Consider the following 23,482-nt stretch of genomic DNA (forward strand, 5'->3'; position numbering starts at 1 on the left):
TATCTGTATAGTCGTAAGTACTTTAACGAGCTAGGATGTGTTGTTCATGTGTTAGCACGTCGGACCGCCCTTGACCGCGGAGTGAATGATTGAAGGCAAACTCGCCTCTTTATGTCTTTTTCATTTGTATGCCTCCGCCTCAACGGTGTTCATTATGGCCGTAATAAAATATGTATATTTATTTGAGAACATGACTACCGTTTTTCGTTTTACTCGCATCTCCGTTTTAGTTACTAGTTTATTTTTTTTAAAATGTAAATATTTTTGATTGGGTTATTACAAGGTTATTGGCTTAATTTTTTACAGATGGTAAAATCTTCTCCTGATCTGTATAAATAAAATGACGCTCAGAGTTCACTTCGTCTTCGTCTTTGAAACAGGTCTTTCTTTAATAGTGTTAATAGTGTTCATAATCATTGTAAGCTTAGTATTATAACTTTAAATACTTTAAGTTTAAGATAGTTAGTATTTGAATCATAGATTTTTTTTTTATTTCACGTCCGAAATACTGGACATATTCTAATATTTGACATAGACATATTACTATATCTTTTTTCATTAAATAAAATAAAATTAATTGGTTTATTTACGAGCAGGCCGGTAAAAGCGGTTCTAAAATATTTTGCAATAGTTCAATTTGATAAGTGGACATTTCATAATGTTTCTAAGTGAAATAACCGAATAGTAATAGATTAAAATCTTGCCTACCCTTATCTAGTTACAAGTACCGACAAACAGACGGTCCCTAATAAGCTAATGGAAAATCGTGTGACACGCCTGCCGTGCGTCATTCATTAATGAAGGAACGTCTTTCGTCCTTGTCACCGGTTCGCATCAGAATCATTGCTATATATTATAACGTGTTAAAATTATCACAATGTCTTATATATAAAAATTAATGGTTGTTACTATTGTATGGTATTATTGCGTTCACGCTTCGTTCTTCCGATTGACTTGAAACTTTGTCGAATTGATTTTGCATTACATGTGTGAAGGTTTAAAGTCGGATCATTGTTAATAAAGTACATACATTGGACAAACGTTGGTATCGTATAGTATTGACAGGTTTTTGTTTTTACTTGGTTCACTTCTCATCGAAATATATTACTAGAAGTTACAGACGAAACTAAGTTCTGATATTAATTCATAATTATAGCTTAGATATGTATTATGATCTAACATATAACAGTTTTTAAGGTTGGTGGCGCATTGGTGCATGTATGGGATCTGTCTTACTAATTTTAATTATAAAAAAATGTCATAATATTAATAACAATTCTCTAACAATTTCCCGGCATGCAAGTCACAGTGGCTTAAATTTTCTTTTCTAATTCTCCGACACTCGTCACCTATTGTACATTGATGATACTATATCTGACTCTACATGTTGCTACCAATGGCAACTATACAAAGTTTTAACTCAACCGGATGAATGGTTTACGAACGCATACGGGTCAAAGAAAGAAATATTCATTTAAACATAAATAGGGAATTATTACTTGCGTTACATTGCTTAAAGAAGGGTTTTGTCGTCACTCTTTATAACGCAATTGTGTGCTTCAAAATGTTTATACAAATCCAATATTAATCCTCTTGTCTCTTAAAGCAGTATTTATGCTCGTTTTTAAAACTTTAAATAATTTTGTTTTTCTTTACATTAACCTACAAGTCAATGAACTGTTGGAACGCGTGCGTCATTAATTAGAAAACAGCTACGATTGTAAAGTAATGTTGTAATTGATTTGTTCGTTGGCAACCCTTATATTACGTCGGATATTACGCCTAAAGAGTAATGAAATTAACGTATGTGATAGGATGTATAATTGGTACAATTTATAAGGACAATTGCATTTTATAAACATAAATAGTGAAAATTTTCTACTGTGAAAACGGTACGGATATCTATTTACTTAATATAAGTGCGTTCTTTTTGAACATATTTTGTTTTAATTATTTGATGCAAGCTTTTTCACGTGCGACTGTTGCGTTTTATATGATTGCGGTTTTCATCCTTAGGTAACAATGGCTTTAATAGGTGTACGTTTAAATTTTAAATGACATATTTTTAACATACTCATACACACATCGTTTATGCTGCTATGACTGATTAATTATTATTATTAATTATTTCTCGAAATGCCAACTAGTATTGATATTATATGCAATATTGTTTTGCTTCTGAAGTATAAATTATAAAAGATATATTCAAATTATTAAAGAATATCACAAATCAATAACTCACTGTACAGATTGAACAGCAAATCAATAATAACGATTATGCTAACTTATGTTTGCTTTCGATAAAATTAATAGTTCATTTTTATTGGAAGCTGACGATTTAAATACGGTTAAACGAATATTTCAATGCAAATATTATATTACTTCTATTTTATTTTACATATCAATTGTGTAAGTTTGTAAAAATATATAAACTAAAATACCTTTGGCGTAATACGTACCACCGCCCGCCGTAAGAAATATTATCAACATATTCCTTAAATCGCCAATACATGACTAAACTTGTGAACAAAAATGTTACGTCCCTTGTGCTCGTAGTTACTCTTCAAACCGGAACACATCAATATTAACTGTTGCTGTTTCGCGGTAGAATATCTAAATATTATAAGATTCATACTCTCATATAAGAAATTCTTAATATCATGGTGACCTTATGTTTACGAGACTGGCTAGAACCTGAGTAAAAGATAAAAAATACTTCCCAAAACTTTGACCTTGACTTTTTAAAAAAGTGTTGCTTCATCCATCTACTTCACCGGCACTAATGGCGTAAACAAAATTTTTAGTTCAATCGGTTATGTGTCACTCTTTAAAAATTTAGTTGCATATGTCCAAAACTGACAGGCCAAGTTAATAAAACTGGTAACATCTAATTGACGATAAGTTTTCATTTAATAATTATAAAAAAATATCAGTGTGAATAGTGTTCACTTTGCTCTTGGCTTGACTTGGCTCAAACGCGCGATATCACACGCCTCACTCGGACCATCGCCTGAGACTGATCGCCATGCAATTATCTGTTATCAAGACCCCACGTGACATGCGGCCGAGATCAATATCACAGACCTCAATCAGAAACACACACATCCAGGCTTTATGCGCATCGATTTGTATACGTATCTCACACATCAATTTATATACCCCCAAATTAATGGTTATAAGAAAGTTCTTACACTGACTCTATCTGTTTGATCTCTATCTATATTCTATTAAAATCGAAGAAGATGCAAGCATAACCAAACTTTAGATTTAATAGCTCAGCTATAATATGCACAAACAGCTCTTGATTGATATATTTTGATATATAGTACAACACTATTAAACTTCTACTTATATCCACTTTAATTTTACTTATTATTTCGATAACAACTTCGGTGATATTAAAAACGCCATTTTTTTGCTTCATCGCCATCTATTCAACCACTTCGACCAAAGATATCGCGTCAATTAAATGTCAAAATTGTTAATTTGTCTTGAGTCCTCCTTTGGAAAAGACTATTTACATGCATTAGCAGCCCGTAAATGTCCCACTGCTGGGATAAAGGCCTCCTCTCCTTTGAGGAGAAGGTTTTGGAGCATATTCCACCACGCTGCTCCAATGCGGGTTGGCGGAATACACATGTGGCAGAATTTCGTTGAAATTAGACACATGCAGGTTTCCTCACGATGTTTTCCTTCACCGCCGAGCACGAGATGAATTATATACACAAATTAAGCACATGAAATTTCAGTGGTGCCTGCCTGGGTTTGAACCCGAAATCATCGGTTAAGATGCACGCGTTCTAACCACTGGGCCATCTCGACTCGACTATTTACATGACAACCGTGAATTTCATGTTCTTTCAAATGTTAAATAATTGTAAACGATTTTTTTTTATTTACAGCATAAAATAAAGTTTCTTTTTTATTTCAGTTATTAGAACTATTCGACACAGAGGACCCGCGAGAGCGTGACTTCCTCAAGACAACTCTTCACAGGATATACGGAAAGTTCTTAGTTCTACGCGCTTACATACGGAAACAAATCAATAATGTATTCTATAGGTAAGTAAAATACAGATGAACTCGACTTGTCAACGTCCTGGTTCAGGAAATACATAGAATATTTTCCTTAGCACCGTGCAACGTAGTCGTACTATTTACTTATTTTAGAGTTCGCACCTCGAGCTATATTAATCAGTTCAAAACATTTGTTGTAATTTAGTGTTTATAACAAAAATGGTGTAAAGCTTCGTTCGATAAACTTTATACTACCGATGTGCATGAACAAATTGAAAATCATCAATCAAAGAATGGCAAATATCTTTATATAATAATTACATTACAACAAATAATACTAATAGTTCAAAATTTTAAATCAGGACCCAGATGATGCTCACTTGATTTCGGTCCGTAATCATTACTCATCGGTGTTTATCGAGATTTGCAAAACTTAAACAATATTCTCTACATGCTTCAGAAAGCGATAATTGGTAATACTTGCCGAAAGCTTACATCATCTTCAACTTCATCGTCCACGTTCTGAATGTTATCACACCTTAACGCTTGGCTTTGGCCCGCGTTTTAGGTTTTATCTCCCTCGAAAGAGGAGAAACATTAAATATTAAAGATAATAATAATAATGATACGAGTACATAATGATATCATATCTGTCTATTTTTTTTTTGTTTTGTTAATCATATTTAACTTCTCATATTTCAATAATATGTATTATTTAATTTATCATTCAAATGTTATGTGTGATGATATCGTTTAGATCTTTATAATTCGAATTAAGTCTTATTTTATGATTTTTGGTGTGTTCTACATAATGTTTTGCATTCCTTAAATCTTTAGTTCAGTATTATTCTATAATACAAAAATAGTGTGTATTAGAAGTGTTCTATTACATCTGAATTGTTTAAAAATAAGTACTGTTATAGTAGTTTATGATGTTTTTAATATGAATTGTGAAAATAAAATAAGGCTAAAATGTATATTTAAATGGGATAATGGATAAGGCGTGTCTGACACAATGCGCCATTTTACTCGGCGCACTCGACAAATATACATACAATTGGCCCACATCTCGTTTAAGGTCTTATGCAATACAGGTTATATTGCCTTTAACCTTTAAGGATTGCTTTTATTATAGGATAACCAAGATATATTATATTTATACAGTGTATGTACAAAACATATACACCTATGCCTTCTTTTACTAAGGTGTATCTACATTTATATATATAAATATCTCTTAAATGGGATGGCAGTCTGCAATGATAGAGTTAGATTAAACGAAGTTTTTTTTTGGTTTCGTTGTAAAAACACATTTACGCGTTTCCGTTTTGAAGTCGGGGGGTATGTAGGACTCACCGGCGCCTCCTGCACCGGAATACCTACTACAAACCAGCAGTATCCACGCATCTTTTAGAGGGTGGCACGGGATCGCTTTAGCATGCTACCAAGGTGTTCCTATATAGTCCCAGGTACTACTGCTGTACGTACGAGGTTTCAGCAAGAGAGTGGTAAACCAGAGAATATTCTAAGATTGAAAACAATTACATAATACCTTTAATAGGGACAATAACTTTTTCCGAAATTGTAAACTATGGCTTTGAGATGTTAGAGCTAAAACAAACCTATGATATAATATACCATATGTATAGCAAATGATCGGAAAAACCTTGAATTTCCCAAACGTATAATGTCATATAATTTATAAAATGATACACATCGTTAGCTGTTATTTACCAATCGCCGCAATTATAATCGTAATGGCAGTATATCGTGACCACCGCCACTTTAAAATATGCAAAAGAATTTCGTAGTGTATTTTCAAAGCTAAGCTAAAAACACTCGGAATGCTATATTTGCTTTATTATTCAGATGAGATTATTTATTTTCTAATGTCTATCCAATGACATTATATAAAAAGTATAAATATATTATAATTTTAGAGGGGTAACATTTGTTTGTTTGTATGTAGGAGATGTTAATAAACCAATTCCAAAAATGTTTCCAGGGTATAAATTTTATCATATATATATTTTTATATATGAATTGCGTCCGTGCAAAGCCGGAGCTCTGTAAGAAACTTCGTATCTCACTCGTGAAATGTTGACAACCGACTTACGACTTACTTATTAGTGATGCGACATTTAATTAAATTTTATGACATTTCACGCTCGTGTCTACGGTGAGTTTCGAGTTTCTTCTTACAGAATACTCCTTTTACAGGTGTCATTGGCACGTATTTTCAGATATTTGATTCTATAAAATATATAATAATAATATTATAAAAGATTTGCTTGTGATCGATAAACACAGAAACTAAAAAAACGATTTTAATAAATCCTTCATCATCCGATGGCTACTTAATTCAGAACTTCCAGAAGTACCATAGGCTATATTTTGTTTCAGTAATAATAACAGTTTAGCCTGAAATAATTGTACTTTGTTAAGCAAGCGTTCATCCGCGTTTGTATTTACTGTAATAATTGGATTCATGCGGACAAAGCTACGGGCAATGGTAGTCATTTATATTTTAAAATTACGATTTGTTAATCCGCAATTGATTCGCGGAACAATGACTGGCATTTTTTCGTGTCAGTCGTGTATTTGACTTGTTTTTGTTGATCCTTTGTCTTTTCCTAGGTTTATATACGAAACTGAACACCATAACGGCATCGCAGAATTACTAGAAATCCTCGGGTCCATCATCAACGGTTTCGCGTTGCCGCTTAAGGAGGAACACAAACTTTTCCTACTAAGGGTAACTATTTTATCTAACATAAAAGTATTCTTCTGATGAATCAATCAAAATTTTGACAATTATTTATTTTAAATATATATGAATTAGCGAAATTATAATATGCATTACTGTATTTTAAACATAATTTAAATTTTCTTATAAATTTTTTGGTAATTGAAAATTGAAAACTCTATATGTTGAGTAGGTATATAAGTTGGATTTATATTATAGAACGGAACCTTTTAACGGCATTCCTAGCGGTTTTATATATATATGTGTGTACTATGATGCTTGTCTGACTCTTTTTTATATTAATTACTGTTTTTGTAGTCGTTTTTGCGTAATCAATCATAGAGTTGGGGCGCACTTACCTTATAAATTTCCCGTTCTATACGATACAATTCAGACGATTAAAATGAATGATAATATATTTTAAACTGTTTCTGCTTAAACATTATCATAATGTACCACCAGGTGCTGCTGCCTTTGCACAAGGTGAAGTCACTATCGGTATACCATCCGCAGCTGGCCTACTGCGTCGTACAGTTCCTGGAGAAGGACCCGTCTTTAACGCAACCTGTCGTTAGGTAGGAGAAATCCTTATATTGCTGATTTTGTATACATATTAATTTATAAACATAAAAATCTTACGACGAAATAATAAAATTCATATTCATATTATTTTTTATTTATAACTTAAAATTAAAGTTTTGCAACTATTCCATCTGAGCATGGCTAATAGATAATTATGGAGTTATTTTAACTTTACCATAAAATTATGGAAAACATCATGTGTACCGTAACACAAAACTTTATCGTGAAAAGAGGCATTTCCCCAGTGATTTTTGTATAAATTGTTTAATAATTTCGAAGTAAAAATCACTTAACATAAATGTAATCCTGAACAGCAATGAATAAACCTATCAGAGACTAGGGACTAGACCAAATGCGCAAGAGACAGTGCACAGGTGGTTATGGAACCTTCAAAATGTACTAAGGTACTAAAATAATAGTTTTATATTCAATTTTCAGAGCGTTATTAAAATACTGGCCGAAAACACACTCACCCAAGGAGGTGATGTTTCTCAACGAAATGGAAGAGATACTGGACGTGATCGAGCCGGCGGAGTTTCAGAAGATAATGGACCCGCTGTTCAGGCAGCTCGCCAAGTGTGTTTCCAGTCCACACTTTCAGGTATTTATTTGAGTTATCTGTAACTGCTCTCATTATTTGAAATATACGTTGCTCTTTGGGGCTGCGCCTTCGCCCGTGTTGGGCGAGGGTTTAATGTTTAAGACGATTAAGCGTAATAACAAACAATAATATGCTTAATATCAGTAAGATTGAAATTTATTATGGGAAAACCAAATGCAATGACGAAATAATTCAAAGTAAAATATTTAATTTCACTCAAAACAGGCAGTTTGAACTTGTCATTCCATAAGATTTATTAAACGTAATTTATCCGAAAAGACTAAGATCCTCAAAATCATGTCAATAACAAAAACACGCTTACAAACGTTTACAAGTATACACACAATTACGCGCACACACATACCAATATAATTTACACTTGTGAATATTTTTGAGATAAGATTATTTTACTCGTCCTGTGTTAAACTTAACTTATAGTTTTCATCATGGCATGATAACAATTTATGAAAACAATTTTGATTACAAAAAAAAACGAAAATTATGAATACCAATGGCTCAGTAGTGGTAAATATTATTCTACGTATTTGTTTAAACATAACGAATGTTTCACAGGTGGCAGAACGAGCTCTGTACTATTGGAACAACGAGTATATAATGTCGCTGATATCAGACAACGCGACGCACATCCTACCGATCATGTTCCCGTCACTCTACCGGAACACGAAGAGCCATTGGAACAAGACCATACACGGCCTGGTTTACAACGCTCTGAAACTGTTCATGGAGATGAACCAGAAACTGTTCGATGAATGCACTCAACAGTACAAGCAGGAGAAACAAAAGTGAGTCCAGTCGTTTCTTCTCTACCTGTGGATATACACTTACACTACTAGAGAAAATACATAAAAGTACTACTAATTGTACATAGATATTATATAGAGCTAAAGGATTAAAATTTAAAGTGTTTTAAAATAAATTGAGTTTTAACCGTAACATCTTCATAGGTACTAGTGAAATGTGTGACTTTAAACATATATTGAGACTTGTTATACTTTAACAAAAAATATTTTCAATCAGAGGAAATATTACATTAACGGCACGGCACGTCCCCAGGGAGCGCGAGAGGCTGCTGCAGCGCGAGGAGCTGTGGCACAAGCTGGAGGCGCGCGCCGCCGCCAACCCCGCCGCGCGCGCGCCGCCCCGCGCGCCCCCTGCGCACGCGCCGCCGCCGCCCGCGCACGCCGCGCCCGCGCTCGGCCCCGCGCCCGCGCTCGAGCCCGACGCGCTCGACGTACTTACTTCTTATTTTAAATATCTTAAATTTAAAAGTCCGCATAAGATAACTTCCTGATTGGATCGTCAAACGCTAAGACATCATATTTTTTATTTAAGCTGATACATTTTTTTAATTTGAATGACAGTTCATTTCTATTGAGTAAAGTTCACTTTAGATGTCCAAAAATGGACGCAACATTTCTCTATTCCACTTGCCCACTACTCGGACAAAATATGCTCAAAATGTATTTTATTTATCGCTCCTGTACATCAAAAAATTTAATAATTTAGATGTTTTTTCTTTATGATATAGGTAGGCGGACGAGGAGATGGGCCATTTGATGGTATGCGATCACCACCACCCATAGACATTAGCGCTGTAAGAAGTATTAACCATTCATTACCATTACATCGCCAATCCGCCATCAACCTTGGGAGCTAAGATGTTTTTGTCCCTTGTGCCTTTATGCCTGTAGTTACACTGGCTCACTCACCATTCGAACACATCCATACTAATTATTACTGCTTGGCGGTAAAATATAGGCGACTTGCACAAAAACCCTGCTACCAAATAAAGTATGTGTTTTCTTGTTCCCTCAAAACATTTAAGAACGATATTATTGAATGTTTGTTGATTTAAATTCATTGTTTAAGGTTTTGAATCTTTGACCCTAGTTTGTAAATATTAATTATTTTATCGCTAGGAATGAATTAGATTTGAATGGAAACTTGTTTGAATTCCAATTAATGGATATTCGAATATGCATGTAACATTTACTCTTTGTAACTAACAATAAAAAAATTAAAATAAAATTCATGTTACATTTTTTGCGCGTGATTGTTAATTGGTGGTCGACATTTGGGAGTTTTTTTATTAATAACGAACATGTTCTTTCGTTTCGTTCCAGGCGCGAAAACAGAACTACAACGCCAGTAAGCCTCTCCTCAGGAAGAAGTCCGAGCTGCCCGCGGACACGTCGACGGTGAAGGCGCTGATCGAGCACAAGCGCGCCGACGCCTACCTCGCCACGCCGCCGGACGCCGACCAGTGCTAGCGATATCCACCCTCGTTGCGTCTCTATAAGAGCTAATTTCGCCTGGCGACTTTGACGTCGCCGTTCATTGTCGACTGTGTCGAAAGGTAATCTAGTTCAAATGTGTGAAAACCGCCCAGAGCCGATTAGTGCTAATGATTTCCAAACTGAACATGTACACGTATGAACTTCGTGGCGTCATCTACCCGCGTCGCTAGGAGTTTAGAGTTAGAGATGACGTGAATACGTGACTTATTTTTCATGGAAATAGTTGCCAAATTGTGATACTTTACCCGGAGTTGACTGTTGACAATTTCGCTCATCATTTACAAGAGCGATGACTTATATATTGTTGGAAAACTAAAGTGCTATTAGATTTTGATACGATTGTTAAATATACCCAAAATTCTTCCTTGTACATCCTAAATCCTTTCGGTGGCTGGTTCATGTTTACAGATAGTGAGGTGTTGAGGCAGTTAGGTGCTACACTAAGTTTGAATTTCCAACAATAAATGAGTATAGGCAAACAAATATTAATAACACAATTGTATTAAGTTGTATACATAACATTTAAATTATATATCTTATTAGATTGCATTCAGACAAAACTCTTAAAAAGTTATACATTTAAAAAAAACACTCTTACTAGCAAAATAGAATTGTCTAGAAATTGGCACCAATTAAAAGTCTTAAACTAAATCGATAAACTTTATTTTTAATTTATATGTTAATTGTCGCAAAATAATATTTTATCGATTCCAATCATTCTGAACAGAAAGCTGTCATGTACTACTCAGTTCCATGAATGCAATCTAATGAGAATTCCATTTAATATGGAATCCATTTAATGTATCTTAACATAGTAGTCATCGCACCGCTTTAGACTTAACATAAAGTACACATCAAAAGGTATTTACTAAAATTTTGAACAATAGTCATACGTTAAAACAAACACAGATAATATATATTAGTTATTATTAAGCCTGTCAGCCAATCAGCAATATCCACGAACATTTTTAACATAATGAAGTAAAGTATAATGTTGGTATTAAATTTTCGGTGTTTTATGTGTCTAGTAATTGTTGATACGATAGCCATCACAAGTGTCAAAGTGACAGTTGCAACCGCCAATTTCGATAGAATTCTTTGTTGTAAGAAAGTCAATAGCGATGACAAAAGGACGCTACAGTGAAGTGATGTGATGCATTGTTTATATATTATAGTTAGTGTTTAAAATGACTTAACCGCCACACGGGAAGCGTCTTAATATGCAAAATATAAGTTAAAACTTTTTTTTTGTTGATAATTTATTTGATTCGAAGCGTTTAACGACACTTTCCATGTGGTGGTATTCACTATTATATTGTTCATTGTCTGTCCCTCTTCTCCTTAACATAGATAGATTGTTAAATTTATTACAAGTCTTCTAAAGGAGACGTCAATCGACAAAAGGAAATTAGGAACCCTGTTCAACAGACTCGGCTTCCATTTTCAAATAAATACTTTCTAAATATTAAAAACATTTATCGGTTGAGAGTTAGTACCTACATAGCATGTTAAATGTTTACAATCAATACAATATCCTTAAAAATAATTGTACTGCGAAAATCATTCCAGGGTATAATTTTATCTTTCTTCAATTGCTGTTTATTTTTTTTTCGTACAGATACAAATGCCTTTATCTGTCTGGACCCTTAAGTTTCATTTATTAGCTTTTTTTAACATTTCTTATACTTTCATAAATAACACTGTTACGCCTTTGTATTTTTGCTATTTATAAATTATATACAGAGCGCATTAAATATTTTTTTTTTATTATATAAAAAATAAACTTGATCGATAAATTAAAGTTCAAAATTGTTGTCTTAACTAAATGAAATATATAATATCGTTTAATTATTTAAACGTTACTATAAAAGATCACAAACATTCTAAATTGAAAAAAAAATTATTAGTCACGGATATCATTACTATTATTAATGAAATGTTATTATGAAGGTACTCGTAACAGATTATAAATTAATGCTTTAATATCGGTGTATGGAAAAACAATACACTGAATAACAGTGGCATTTATATACTGATGGTGCCTTTCAAGGAAGCTATTATTTTCAACGCAGAAAATAATTTACAAACTAATATAATATTTCGGTTTCTATCACGTAACTATGTCAGGGACAGACTAAATAGATTACACTAGATAAAAAAGTTATAGGCGCTTAGTTAGCCATAGTTAATTTATAAATATCCACACATAGCCTATTAAAAATATGAATTGGTAGGGCACGACTTGCATTTTTGTTATATTTTTAATTTTTTTTTTTTTTCGTTAAGTGCAGTGTGCCAAAGTGATTATGTTGAAGCCATTTTTTTATCAGATAAAATTCTTTAAGAGCACTGTCAAAACTTAAATAGTTTATGTGAAAAAATTGTAATTGTATGAATGCGTTATAGTAAGAATGTGTGTGTGCTTGAAAACACTATATTCTGTATTTATTAGAAATCAAATTTATTTTTATTATTATTCTTTTTGTATCGCATCAGGCGTTTTATACGGTGTCAGGTCTTTTTTTTAATGTTAAATGAATAAATTGACTGAATTTTGAAAAATACAGTTATAACTAACTTACACCTTAATGGTAAAGAAGAATTTTATAAATGCAATAACTACGATAGTCACCTCAGCAAGCTCTTGCAAACACCTTCGTCGACGTCGGCGCAACCAGCTTACAGCCCAGGGAGCCACCGGGATAGATCAGACCTCGTTTACATCCATTTTTAATGCGATACTTAGTTATTAAAAACTATTAATAACTGGTAACAATATTTACTAGGAAAGTTACATGAAAGATAGATAGATACTTCGATTCATCATGTTTCTGGTGTCTGCCTGGGCAGTCGGCCCATGTACGGCTGGCTACGCCGACGTTTGCCTATTGTTACGGTATTATTAATGAACATCGAGTGACTGGAGCCATCGAGTAGCGTCTTTATAAAATGTATATGTAAGTTATGACTAAGCCAGTGTATATGAAACGGTATATTTTGCTTCTGGTAAGCGAATGTGTGCAATTTTATAAGAAATTATTCGTCTTAAGCGATTGACACGGTCACTCGGTGTGTAGCGAGTAGGTGTAGATCTCTGCGTGTGGCGAGTGACTGGACTGACCACTTTAGCGATAATTTGCAAAGCTGTTCAAATAAAATGATAAATTTTGTATAAATATTTATAACGATAATGTAACTGTTGAAATAAAATATTGTAACAGATGACATATTGTAAGGTGCTTATGATGATCGTTATAATACAAAGTTGTGCATATACTTCGATGTTTTATTTCCTTCAATCCTTAGGATCATATATAAAATATTTTGTTATTGTTCAGCTTTAAACATTCTCAAGATTAAACGGTCTCACTACAGACTACACCCATCTCGAAGTGAGGCTAACACTCTATATAAAATTATTGATAGTATGTAATAAAATAATATTATTTTATTATTGTTAGAAATTGCTCACGAATTTTCTTAGGAATCTATTGATTTATTTTCAGGGCATATATCTATTTCACAATTAAAACATTGAGAATCTGGAATTTAACTCAATAAACAAAGTATTTATTTGAGAGTAAGAGACTCAGAGCGACACTGACTACGGAGAGCGCATCGTTTCAAATAGTAGCTTATATTATTTATATATCTAGATAGAATGCCGCACTAAAAAAGAATTAAAACTCACGAGGCAACGTTATTTATCTTGGTGTGCGTGACAGCCTCACCTGACACTCGCTAAACGTCATACTACTTTACTAGAGCGCGTGTAATTGTGGTCAACGGTTGGCCACTATTCCTTCGACGCGTTCTCAGCTTTGACAGTCTATCTATTATAAATAATCAAACATTATAGCCTAGTGTCTGCACAGATGATCTGACCTCTTTTCCTAGTATGATATATTTCTATACACAAGTAATTAATATGCGACTCCATTATTAATGATTTAGACAATATATAAGTTCTAGATATACTGTGCGTTATGTAGAAAAGAAAAAAAAAACATGCCTGATAAAACTATTTATTAATATATAAATACAAATTGTATTCCACATTTTATACATATATTTAATAGATGATCTGAATTGTTTCTGCTATTGATTTGTCCCGCGGAAATTGGTAATTCGTCGTAGATTGACAAGCGACAAATTGTTTCATATCATAATAATAAGACTCCATCAAGATCATTCGCGTGTATGTAACGTCAGAAACGAGCGATAGATAAGTGAACAATTCAAGAGCAATGTAGTGGGCGCACTTGTAATGTTACAACTTTGAACAGTACAGTGAACGCGTTAGTGCGCCCGCTTGTAATATATCGTGAATATTGATAGTCTCAGTAATTAACATCCCTTCAATATGTGGATGTCTATTCTCAATAAAAACATCCACAGTCACTCGAGATTGTTCTCAAGCTTTGTAGACAGACTAACAAGAGATTATAAGGAATAATCTTTCCACGACCAATACTTATGCTTACTTTGACTTTTATAAACTTTAAAGTATATTTCGCCCGAAAGATTATGAATACGAATGTTCATCTATGAGTTAAATACATTACGTGTTATGTAATGCACGAATTAGCAACGCTGCGTAGCGCCATTCGTATTACAGCGGTAATGTAGCATACATTTCCTATTCGTTAAACTACACGCGAATGCTCTTACTGAGTTTAAGTCTATAGCACTCTATATCCCGATGGTCGCTTACGCCTCAGAAATGGTTATGAATGTCATTTCAAAACAACTAATTTAATTTAACCTCATTCTAATAAAGTTTTAGTATAATTTCATTAAAAATAATTTTTCACAAAAATAAAGACGAAACACTAATATTAATAAGGAATAAATTACGAATTAAGCACCATAATTCAAAAAAAAAAACTATAAACAAAAAAAAATTACGACTCTTTTACAATGAGGTATAGTTGTATTAATAATTCAATTCAATAGTTTTTACGTAGTATAGAGGAGCTTCCTATCTTTCCAATCCCGTCTCCTACTTTTGACAGAGATCATCGCTGCGATTAATTTTTTTTTTAGTTCATAGCTTTTGAATCAATTCTAATTCTGATAAGTTCTGTCAAAAGATATAGAAAAGGTTTAACATACAAACATTACAGAGTATCATACACGCCAGTTTCACCAAAGTGGGTCGAAATAAAAAATCTTTAACTTACTGTGTCACTGTCAGCATGAAAAACAAGTGTACTTTAAATTTTTGAAATGTATATATTACTGTAAAATTTCAAATATCGTTAGATTATAACAGATTACCTATCTCGTACTAATTTTTCTAAAGATTATTTACGGTGATTTTACAATAAAATAAAATTTACAATAAAAGGTATAAAATTTTTTTGGATTAAATTTAGAAATTAAAGTTTTTATAATTTCAATTGAAATCATCCGACGGTTAATCTCGCAAGATAAATTATAATCTAACAGTTTCAATTTTACGGCGACATATATAATCTATTTTATATATTATTTTTAACCGCGAACATACTTTTTATTAGATTAAACCGGCGTTTAGAATTGGATCTGTCGTGGTAGCGAGCTGACATAAAAATCATAAAAACAGAATATAATATATATGTTACTTTAAAAGTTCGAATTACGGTAAATCTTAAGATTTTCCAGTAAAACCTAAGATTTACCGATTATGAATGGTAAATGTCCATAAAACTTTGGGATTCGAACTTTTACCATTATTCACTCGGTAAATCTTAGGTTTTACTGGAAAATCTTAAGATTTACCTTAGTTCGAGCTTTTACAGTAACATGTATAATAAAAAAAAGTTGGTTTCCTTTTTTACAATAAAAGATTATAATTACACAATGAATACGAAAAATAATTCGGTTTAATGATTTTTTAAGCAAGAAAATAATGTACGCAGTTGATACAAATATTGAAATTGGAATTCGATTTATTTCATACTACATATTATTAATTTAGATTAAACTATGATTGAAATCACTATTCAAGTTCGCACGCTTCGTATCATTTGAAATTGTTCCAATATTACATAATTACATATTACATAATTTTTACTAATATAGAATTAACAATATTCTTCCATAGAATCTCTGAATAAATATCAATACTTGTCAGATCACAAATCGAAATTTTTATATGTACCTAAGCTTTTCAGATAAAACTAAAAATAAATCGTGACTAATTTATGAAGCCTATATTGCATTTAAAACCTTACAACTAGAGGAAACCAATCACTAGCCGATACAAATGGCATCGCTGCTGTTAGTCCAACTACAAAAGGTCGTATGTATATATTGTGTCCTTGAACATAAATACCACATACGAACTGATTACTTTCTTGATTTTTGTTTTTATTCAGCCACAAACCTCATAGAATTCACAGTCTAATAATCTCGTTTTAAATTTAGTACGTAAATAAATACCGCAAATAAAAACCTCGGTTTAGCATGTGATATGAACACTATATATTTCTTCTGATCTTTTAGTTACTAATATGTTATATATACCTACAAATATTTAGAAGGTTATTATTGAAATTTTTCTATCTTATTCTTTCGAATGTAAAATCAATATTGACAGAAAGAGATGCCTCTATTCTTTGTGTTTAACTACACACCGCTACAGATCTATTCGCTCAAAAAGGCGCGATATATTTTATCGCGCCTTTTTGATTTTTTTTTTCTACCATTATACTCTTCGTCGTATCACATACACTAAGTTGACTTGCAAACACGAGCTTTACGCGGGGCGCGCCTTCGTGAATAGATCTATAAACAGCAATTCATTAATAAATAAAAGTGTTTTAATAAAATCCAGTACTTTTTGTTGTATACATTCGTTAATAAAACAATACAAACGGCCTTTTGCACTAACAATAGCGACATACTCGTACTTCAATTGAATTTGTATGAAACGTAAACAATTTACTATAGCTTTTAGCTAGACGTTATACTTTATTTCTTTCTTTATTCTCTGTTATGTTTTATTTACAATTTTTCTACAACTTGTTAAATTTATAATTTTTTCCAAGCTTTTTTTTTTCTATTTATAGCCTGAATTAAACCTGCCGGAAGGTGGATTGTGGCTGTACGAGGGTTTAATCTGGCAGGCACGTCATTACACACCTTAACGAAAGACGATTTACTAATTTGACTTTATACTGAATTGTAATTGGTCGATAGTAACTGATGACGCAACAAGCGACCAATGAGCGCTCAGTATTTAATCAGATTAGTAACAAACATTACCATTATTTCAGATACTATCTGTACGACATACGACACAACTTTTAAAAATGATCGCTAAATAAAAGTAATTTTTTAAATTTGTTTATTTTTCCATTTCTGTTTCGTACAAATTATATTGAAATAGACAATACCTAATTAGGCCTCGAATATTCGATAGGAATGCTAAAAATTAATAATAAAATAATAGTAAATAAATTAAGATAAAATCATTATATAAAATGTGTTCCTTTCGATATTATCAACAAATACATATTTAATTACATTTAATAATAATAAGTCTTACATTTTTCATTTCGTATTGTGTGAGAAATTCATTTATGAAGTTATCATTTATAATTTAAGTATATCCTTACACAATACGTCACTTATTAATAATTTATGTATGTATATATTTGTTAATACAGAGCTGTGAGCAGAATGTGATTTAATTCATTTGAAATACGTAAAGTAAAATTAATATTCGGCGAATCCAGTAACGATTGTATGACAAAGTTCATCATTTCATTTCCTCGATAATAATCTTAAATCACTATTATATTTTCAAGTATAAAAGTGCCAATTAACCTAACTTTTATATTAATAATATAGTCGTATCACTTTATGTACATGCATGAACAATTCAATTATTATAATATCTTATCTACGACTGGACATACGATTTTTTTTTTCTATTATTCTTATATTAAATCTTTGTTTAATATATATATGACCTTTGCTTTCGTGATTGTTCCTATTTTAAAAAAATAGCTGTTTTACTTTTTTTTTAAGAAGTCTGAATATTCTGCGTCTCACTAATATTTAATAAATGAATGGATTCAAACGGTCTTCGTGTATGCGTTTTAAAATGAAATATTTGAAAATGTCTGTGCTAATAACGAAGACATAGGTATATAATTCTAAAACACAATAATAGAAGGGTAAATACAGTAGATGTATTTTTTTTGTGAAAATAAAGATGATTTTTGGTTATAGGATAGTATGAGAGATAGCAACATTATAATTCGTTTATAAATTTAAATATTATTTGCGACGATAAATCATGACGTAACGATAAAAGTCCACTAGCTACCCGAAAGTCATCTTCGATGGAGGTTAAGATTTACAGTGTAGTTGCCGACACATTACACCATTTGAAGTATAATGACTACCACTACACCAGTAATGGTTTAGAGTTACAAACTAGAATCATCTAGCGGGGAACATTACCGGTGCGCGCACGCTGACCGTACTTTTCGTTTAAATGTGGACTAAGGGGTGACCGAGTGAATGGTGATCGTACGGCACACGTGACCCAATACAGCGGCAGCTTAATGTCCGCGAGCGCTGTAACGACGTCCGACGCGGCGTCACGCGAGCGCTGCAGCGCCACAGAGGGCCGAGCGCCGCTACTTGCGGCGTTCCCTGGAGCGCTGCAGCTGCTGCAGGCGGTCGTGCTGGCGCGCGATGTGCTCGTTGAGCGCGGCCACGTGCTCGGTCAGCACGCCCAGCTGCTGCTCGTAGTTGCGAGACGTCGACTGCAGCTCCTCTTCCTGTGAGGAAATCAAATTGTCTTATGCTGTAAATTTTGATGTCCTGCCGACTGATTTCTCGAAAGAGACTGGCCGACTATGTAGGAGAGTACACAAGAGTACACGGGGGTGTAAATATTGCCAACATCTGAACTATAATACACTAATTTTAAAAACTAAGTTTTGCTGTACCTTATGCCTATATTATTTAAACCGGAATGTAATAATACAAATTATTGCTGTTTAGCGGTTGATCTGATTGAAGAGGGCGGTTCCTACCCAGACGACTTTGCACAAAGCCCTACGACCAAGTAAATTATTTTTAAGTTTACTAACCACCAATTAACGAACCGAGAAATATATTTGCGTAATGTTTAATAAATAAACGTGACTATTTTTCGCGCTAATATTTGCAACGACCGTGAGTCAGTTTGTAAATAGATAGCAACTCACCAGCCTGCTGATAGTGTTGTGTTTTTCTTGTAACGTATGCGCAGCTTCCTCCTTTTCACGCTCCATCACATCGAACCGTAGTCGAAGTATTTCGCACTATACAAGAAATTAAAATCACGTCATATATCCGTCCGTCCAATAATTCTAAAGATAAGTCGTGAGACAATCGGCTTTTTTGGGAGGGTGTGAAAAAAAAACATGAAAGCTTGTACAGCCATAAAAAAAATGTTTTCATGTACTACAAGTCAATATCGACGCAGTAATGAACGACGCCAGCAAAAGCAGCATAGCTACCTCCTGCAGGTAGTGGTCGGTCTTGCCCTGCAGCAGGTCGGCGCGCGCGGCGGCGGCGGCGAGGCGGCGCCGGAAGTGCGTCGCCACGCGCTCCTCGCGCTGCTGCAGCTCGCGCGCCAGCAGCAGCGGGCACGCCAGCGCGCCCAGCAGCCCCGACACCACGCCGCCCGCGTCTGCACACGGCACGGCACATCCCTATTACTCTACGCTACGCTACATGCCGACTATTAATATAGTCGAAAAGTAATGGTGCGTATGAAATAGACTATAGACAGATAGTAAAATACTGAAAAATTTTTGGTTTCAATTTACACTGATACGGTTAAAATTTTAATAGTTATAGCCGAAGGGGCGGAGAGGGTACCGGTAGGTATTTTGGGGTACTCCGGTGTAATAGGCATCCTGGGCACCGGCGAGTACCACATACCTCTCACTTCATGTGGAGGAAACGCGTAACACATTTTTCCAGTGAGATAAAAAAAGCCATATGTGCAATGTTAAAAATTTTACTAATTGGCTAGATTTTATATAAATTTATATAAGCTAACGGTTCTTTCAACCATCCAGTAACATATACTTAAGTATATGAACTATCTTAAGATAAAATATTTTTGAAACTCACCGACAGAGGTCTCACTGAAGCTATTAAAGTCGCCCGAGTCGTGCGTCTCTCCTCTCCTCTTCTGGGCGGCGGATACGTGTTTACTTATCTCTAGTTTAAGGCTTTCATTCTCCATTTCAAGCAATTCATATTCCATACGAAGTTTTTGATTTTCCTCCAAATATAAATAAAATATTACATCAATAGTTCCATAAGAATAGTTACATTAATATTAAATTAGTCTAATAATAGCCATATTAAATTACAATTTGGAAATTATAGATAAAGAATAAAAATTTAGTAATGATAAAAACAGTTTACATATTAAATCACTTCTGACGCATGGTTGACACTTGCATAGAAATCAGAGCTGCACTATTGTAATAAGCAACTAATAGTTTGAAATAAATTATTATTAAATGTAAATTAAATTTCGCTTCATTGTCTCCATATCTAAGATAAGTGTCATAGGAGTGTTTAGAAATGTTTTATTATTTAAATAGTATAATTAAATTACAGTTTTTCGTTAACTAAATATAATTATTACCTGTTCTAAAGTATGAGCTTTTGTACTCAGTTGATCGTTAATATTCAAATCATCTACGGAACTAAGTGCATCTTCACTTCCCACCTGAAAATATCACAGATGCTTTTTATAACATTATTATATAGTGATATGGATTGTATATGTAAGAGCCTCCTTAAATAAAATATATATGATTATAAAATAAATAAACTGAACTAACCAAGCTTCCACCTTCTGACAGAAAATCTCCATTACAACTTGCTGCTTGACTGCTAGTCTGTGGTTTTGCGATCACACCTAGCTTGTCCTTTTGAGCCTCTTCCAATGCAAACTGGAGTTCCTGGTTTTTATTCTTCAATTTAGCAATCTCGCACTTATATTTGCTTTCACTTTCATTTATATGCTTCTGGTAGTCTTCGATTGAAGCTTGGAGTTGAGACACTTCAAATGTCTTGTCTGAAAGCTGTTAACAGAGTGTGTTTTTCATTGAAATTGTTTTAAAATCTTATACCCTTACTTAAAGACGTTATTCAAAGAAGGTTAGCTACACACTTTTTCTATTTTTATCATTAATTTGTCATTTGAAAGAAAACACAGGACTGTCAAACCAATATCACAGTTATAAGTAAAATGTATGTAACATTTAATCTAAATTATTATACATACAATATAACTAGATAGTAATTTTAACCAATTAATAAGGAAGGTGTAAGAGGCATTGTGTATATCTTCTCTAAAAATGTTTAAGTAGCCTATCAGAAGAAGAGTATGGACTTTAATCTCCTTTCTTCTCCTCTATCATCTTTACTCCTTCCATTGGAACCAATAAATAACCACTTAATAAGATGTATGAAAATGTTTTATAGTTTTTGGTAGAAAATATTTTACTAATATTTTTATTAAATATGTACAAAATCTCTGTACCTGTGATGCATACTGTGCATTTTCAATTATCTTTTTCTGAAGCTCTTCTTGCAGGAGGCCTGAGTCAAGTGAGGGTGCTTGGCTTGTTGATGCTTGCTTCTCGTCTCCTTTACTCTTAGATTTCTTTGTTAACTTATTCTATAAAAAAATAATTTTCAATAGAACATGTGAATCAGTACTATTGCCATGAGGGTCCCAAAAAGGTTATATTAAGAAAATACCTTGTGTGCCCTATCACGCCAGAATGGACTAAGAAGACTGTGATTTGTACTTAATACAAAGTCTACTGCTATCTACAGCTTTGTGGGAATAGAGCTGAAGTATTTGATTTGGTATATGCACTCTTTTAATTAAAAATTTAAAACCAAAATCAATAAAAGATGTCTCTTATTAAAACTCCATTAGTTAAATAGATTATATTTATAAATATTTGCATATTATGACGATTTAATCCTAAATCATAAAGATGGTACCAAACAAATGGAACAGAACAAAAGTACACTTAGAATAGTTTGTATCATTTATTTATGCACAATTATTAGTATATTAATCAAAATATTTCATCAGAAACATTTCATAATATGATTAATATACATTTTCTATTGTTATGTTGTTCATAGAGTTTAAACATACCTGAAGAAGATCAAGTTCATCTTGAAGGACGGAAACGCGCCGCGTCAATTGCTGGTTTCTAAACGTTAATGAATCTATCTCTAATTCTCCTTTTCTTAACGATTTCTCTTTATCTTTTAATACTTCCCGTAATTCATTTGACTTTGCTTGTTCATCTAGGACACCCTTCTTTAATACTTTCACGTGAACCCTCAACTGTGAACGGAAACAGTAAATTTACACCAATTGCCGATACCAGTAGTCCGGTGTATAAATAAGTAGTATACCTTAGAATACTCTGCTGCTAATTTTTGATATTTGGCTTGAATATCACCAGAAGGCAGCCCCTCCATGACTAGGTTTCAAGAGGTCATAACTCTTTCTCGTTACACTTTAATTGTTTATTTGGTAAATCTAGTACCGTATCGAACACCCACTTTCGTGTGAAAATGACAGTCGAATTTGACAAATAAATGACGTTTAATAAAAAGAAACAATGTTTGGATAATTGTAGCGTATTACAACTGTAAACCGCGTTTTATAAAGAAATATTTAAATTGTTTAAAAGTAATATTAATTAATTTAATATAATAATATTATTATCATTTTTCTCTCTAAATATATAATTTAGAGTATTGACATAGCCATACATAAATATTAGAGTCTAATAGTCATATTTTTGGGATAAAGTTTTATTAGAAAGTTAAAACAATATATGTTTATATATATTTAAAATTTTTATCTAATAATTCCGTCAACGATAAAATCATGAACTAAATATTTATAATAATCAGCACTTGTTATTTAATTGTATATTTTTAAGGTTTAATAATTTTGATTAAAAACGTAGATATATAAAGTATAAATTGATATACGTAATATTTTTATGATTACTGCATTTTAATAAACAACTTTTTGGTTTTATCGAGAAAGGGTAGTAAGTATCAAACGGGGAATTTTGAGAATTCAAGTTGAATTATGAGTGCAATTGATTGTAAGCGATATCATTGGCAGCACTATTAAACACAATTACTTGGCAACATTGTCTC

General features: G+C 32.9%; 2 protein-coding genes across 3 annotated transcripts in view; one reads left to right on the forward strand and one right to left on the reverse strand.

The window, feature by feature from the left end:
• Positions 1–13,540, forward strand: part of LOC125070861 (serine/threonine-protein phosphatase 2A 56 kDa regulatory subunit gamma isoform-like) — a 48,269-nt gene extending 34,729 nt beyond the window's left edge. For both annotated transcript variants that reach the window (XM_047680857.1, XM_047680856.1), the window contains 7 exons: positions 3,932–4,062; positions 6,655–6,772; positions 7,226–7,338; positions 7,784–7,946; positions 8,520–8,749; positions 9,021–9,198; positions 10,091–13,540. In XM_047680857.1, the coding sequence (XP_047536813.1) occupies positions 3,932–4,062; positions 6,655–6,772; positions 7,226–7,338; positions 7,784–7,946; positions 8,520–8,749; positions 9,021–9,198; positions 10,091–10,237 (1,080 nt within the window). In that variant the 3' untranslated portion in view covers positions 10,238–13,540. The remainder of the gene's footprint in view (positions 1–3,931; positions 4,063–6,654; positions 6,773–7,225; positions 7,339–7,783; positions 7,947–8,519; positions 8,750–9,020; positions 9,199–10,090) is intronic.
• A 3,735-nt stretch (positions 13,541–17,275) lies between these two features.
• LOC125070863 (protein phosphatase 1 regulatory subunit 21) lies at positions 17,276–22,871 on the reverse strand. The gene is made up of 10 exons (XM_047680859.1): positions 22,721–22,871; positions 22,455–22,649; positions 21,822–21,959; positions 21,118–21,360; positions 20,919–21,002; positions 20,393–20,546; positions 19,771–19,943; positions 19,477–19,572; positions 18,940–19,044; positions 17,276–18,878 (listed from the first exon to the last, which is right to left on the reverse strand). Exons 1-10 carry the CDS (start codon positions 22,784–22,786, stop codon positions 18,705–18,707), a joined length of 1,428 nt encoding a protein of 475 aa, XP_047536815.1. The 5' UTR covers positions 22,787–22,871; the 3' UTR covers positions 17,276–18,704.
• Between the last annotated feature and the right edge of the window lie 611 nt (positions 22,872–23,482).

This window comes from Vanessa atalanta, chromosome 18 (genome assembly GCF_905147765.1).
Source record: "Vanessa atalanta chromosome 18, ilVanAtal1.2, whole genome shotgun sequence".
NCBI lineage: Eukaryota > Metazoa > Arthropoda > Insecta > Lepidoptera > Nymphalidae > Vanessa > Vanessa atalanta.

What these genes read in the sequence shown, in the direction of transcription:
- LOC125070863 (XM_047680859.1), bottom strand. Translation starts at nt 22,786, where the DNA reads ATGGAGGGGCTGCCTTCTGGTGATATTCAAGCCAAATATCAAAAATTA. An exon ending in ATGAACTTGATCTTCTTCAG is followed by an intron (nt 21,960 to 22,454) that starts GTATGTTTAAAC and finishes ATTTTTTTATAG; the next exon opens with AATAAGTTAACAAAGAAATC. An exon ending in CCGACCACTACCTGCAGGAG is followed by an intron (nt 19,573 to 19,770) that starts GTAGCTATGCTG and finishes TTTCTTGTATAG; the next exon opens with TGCGAAATACTTCGACTACG.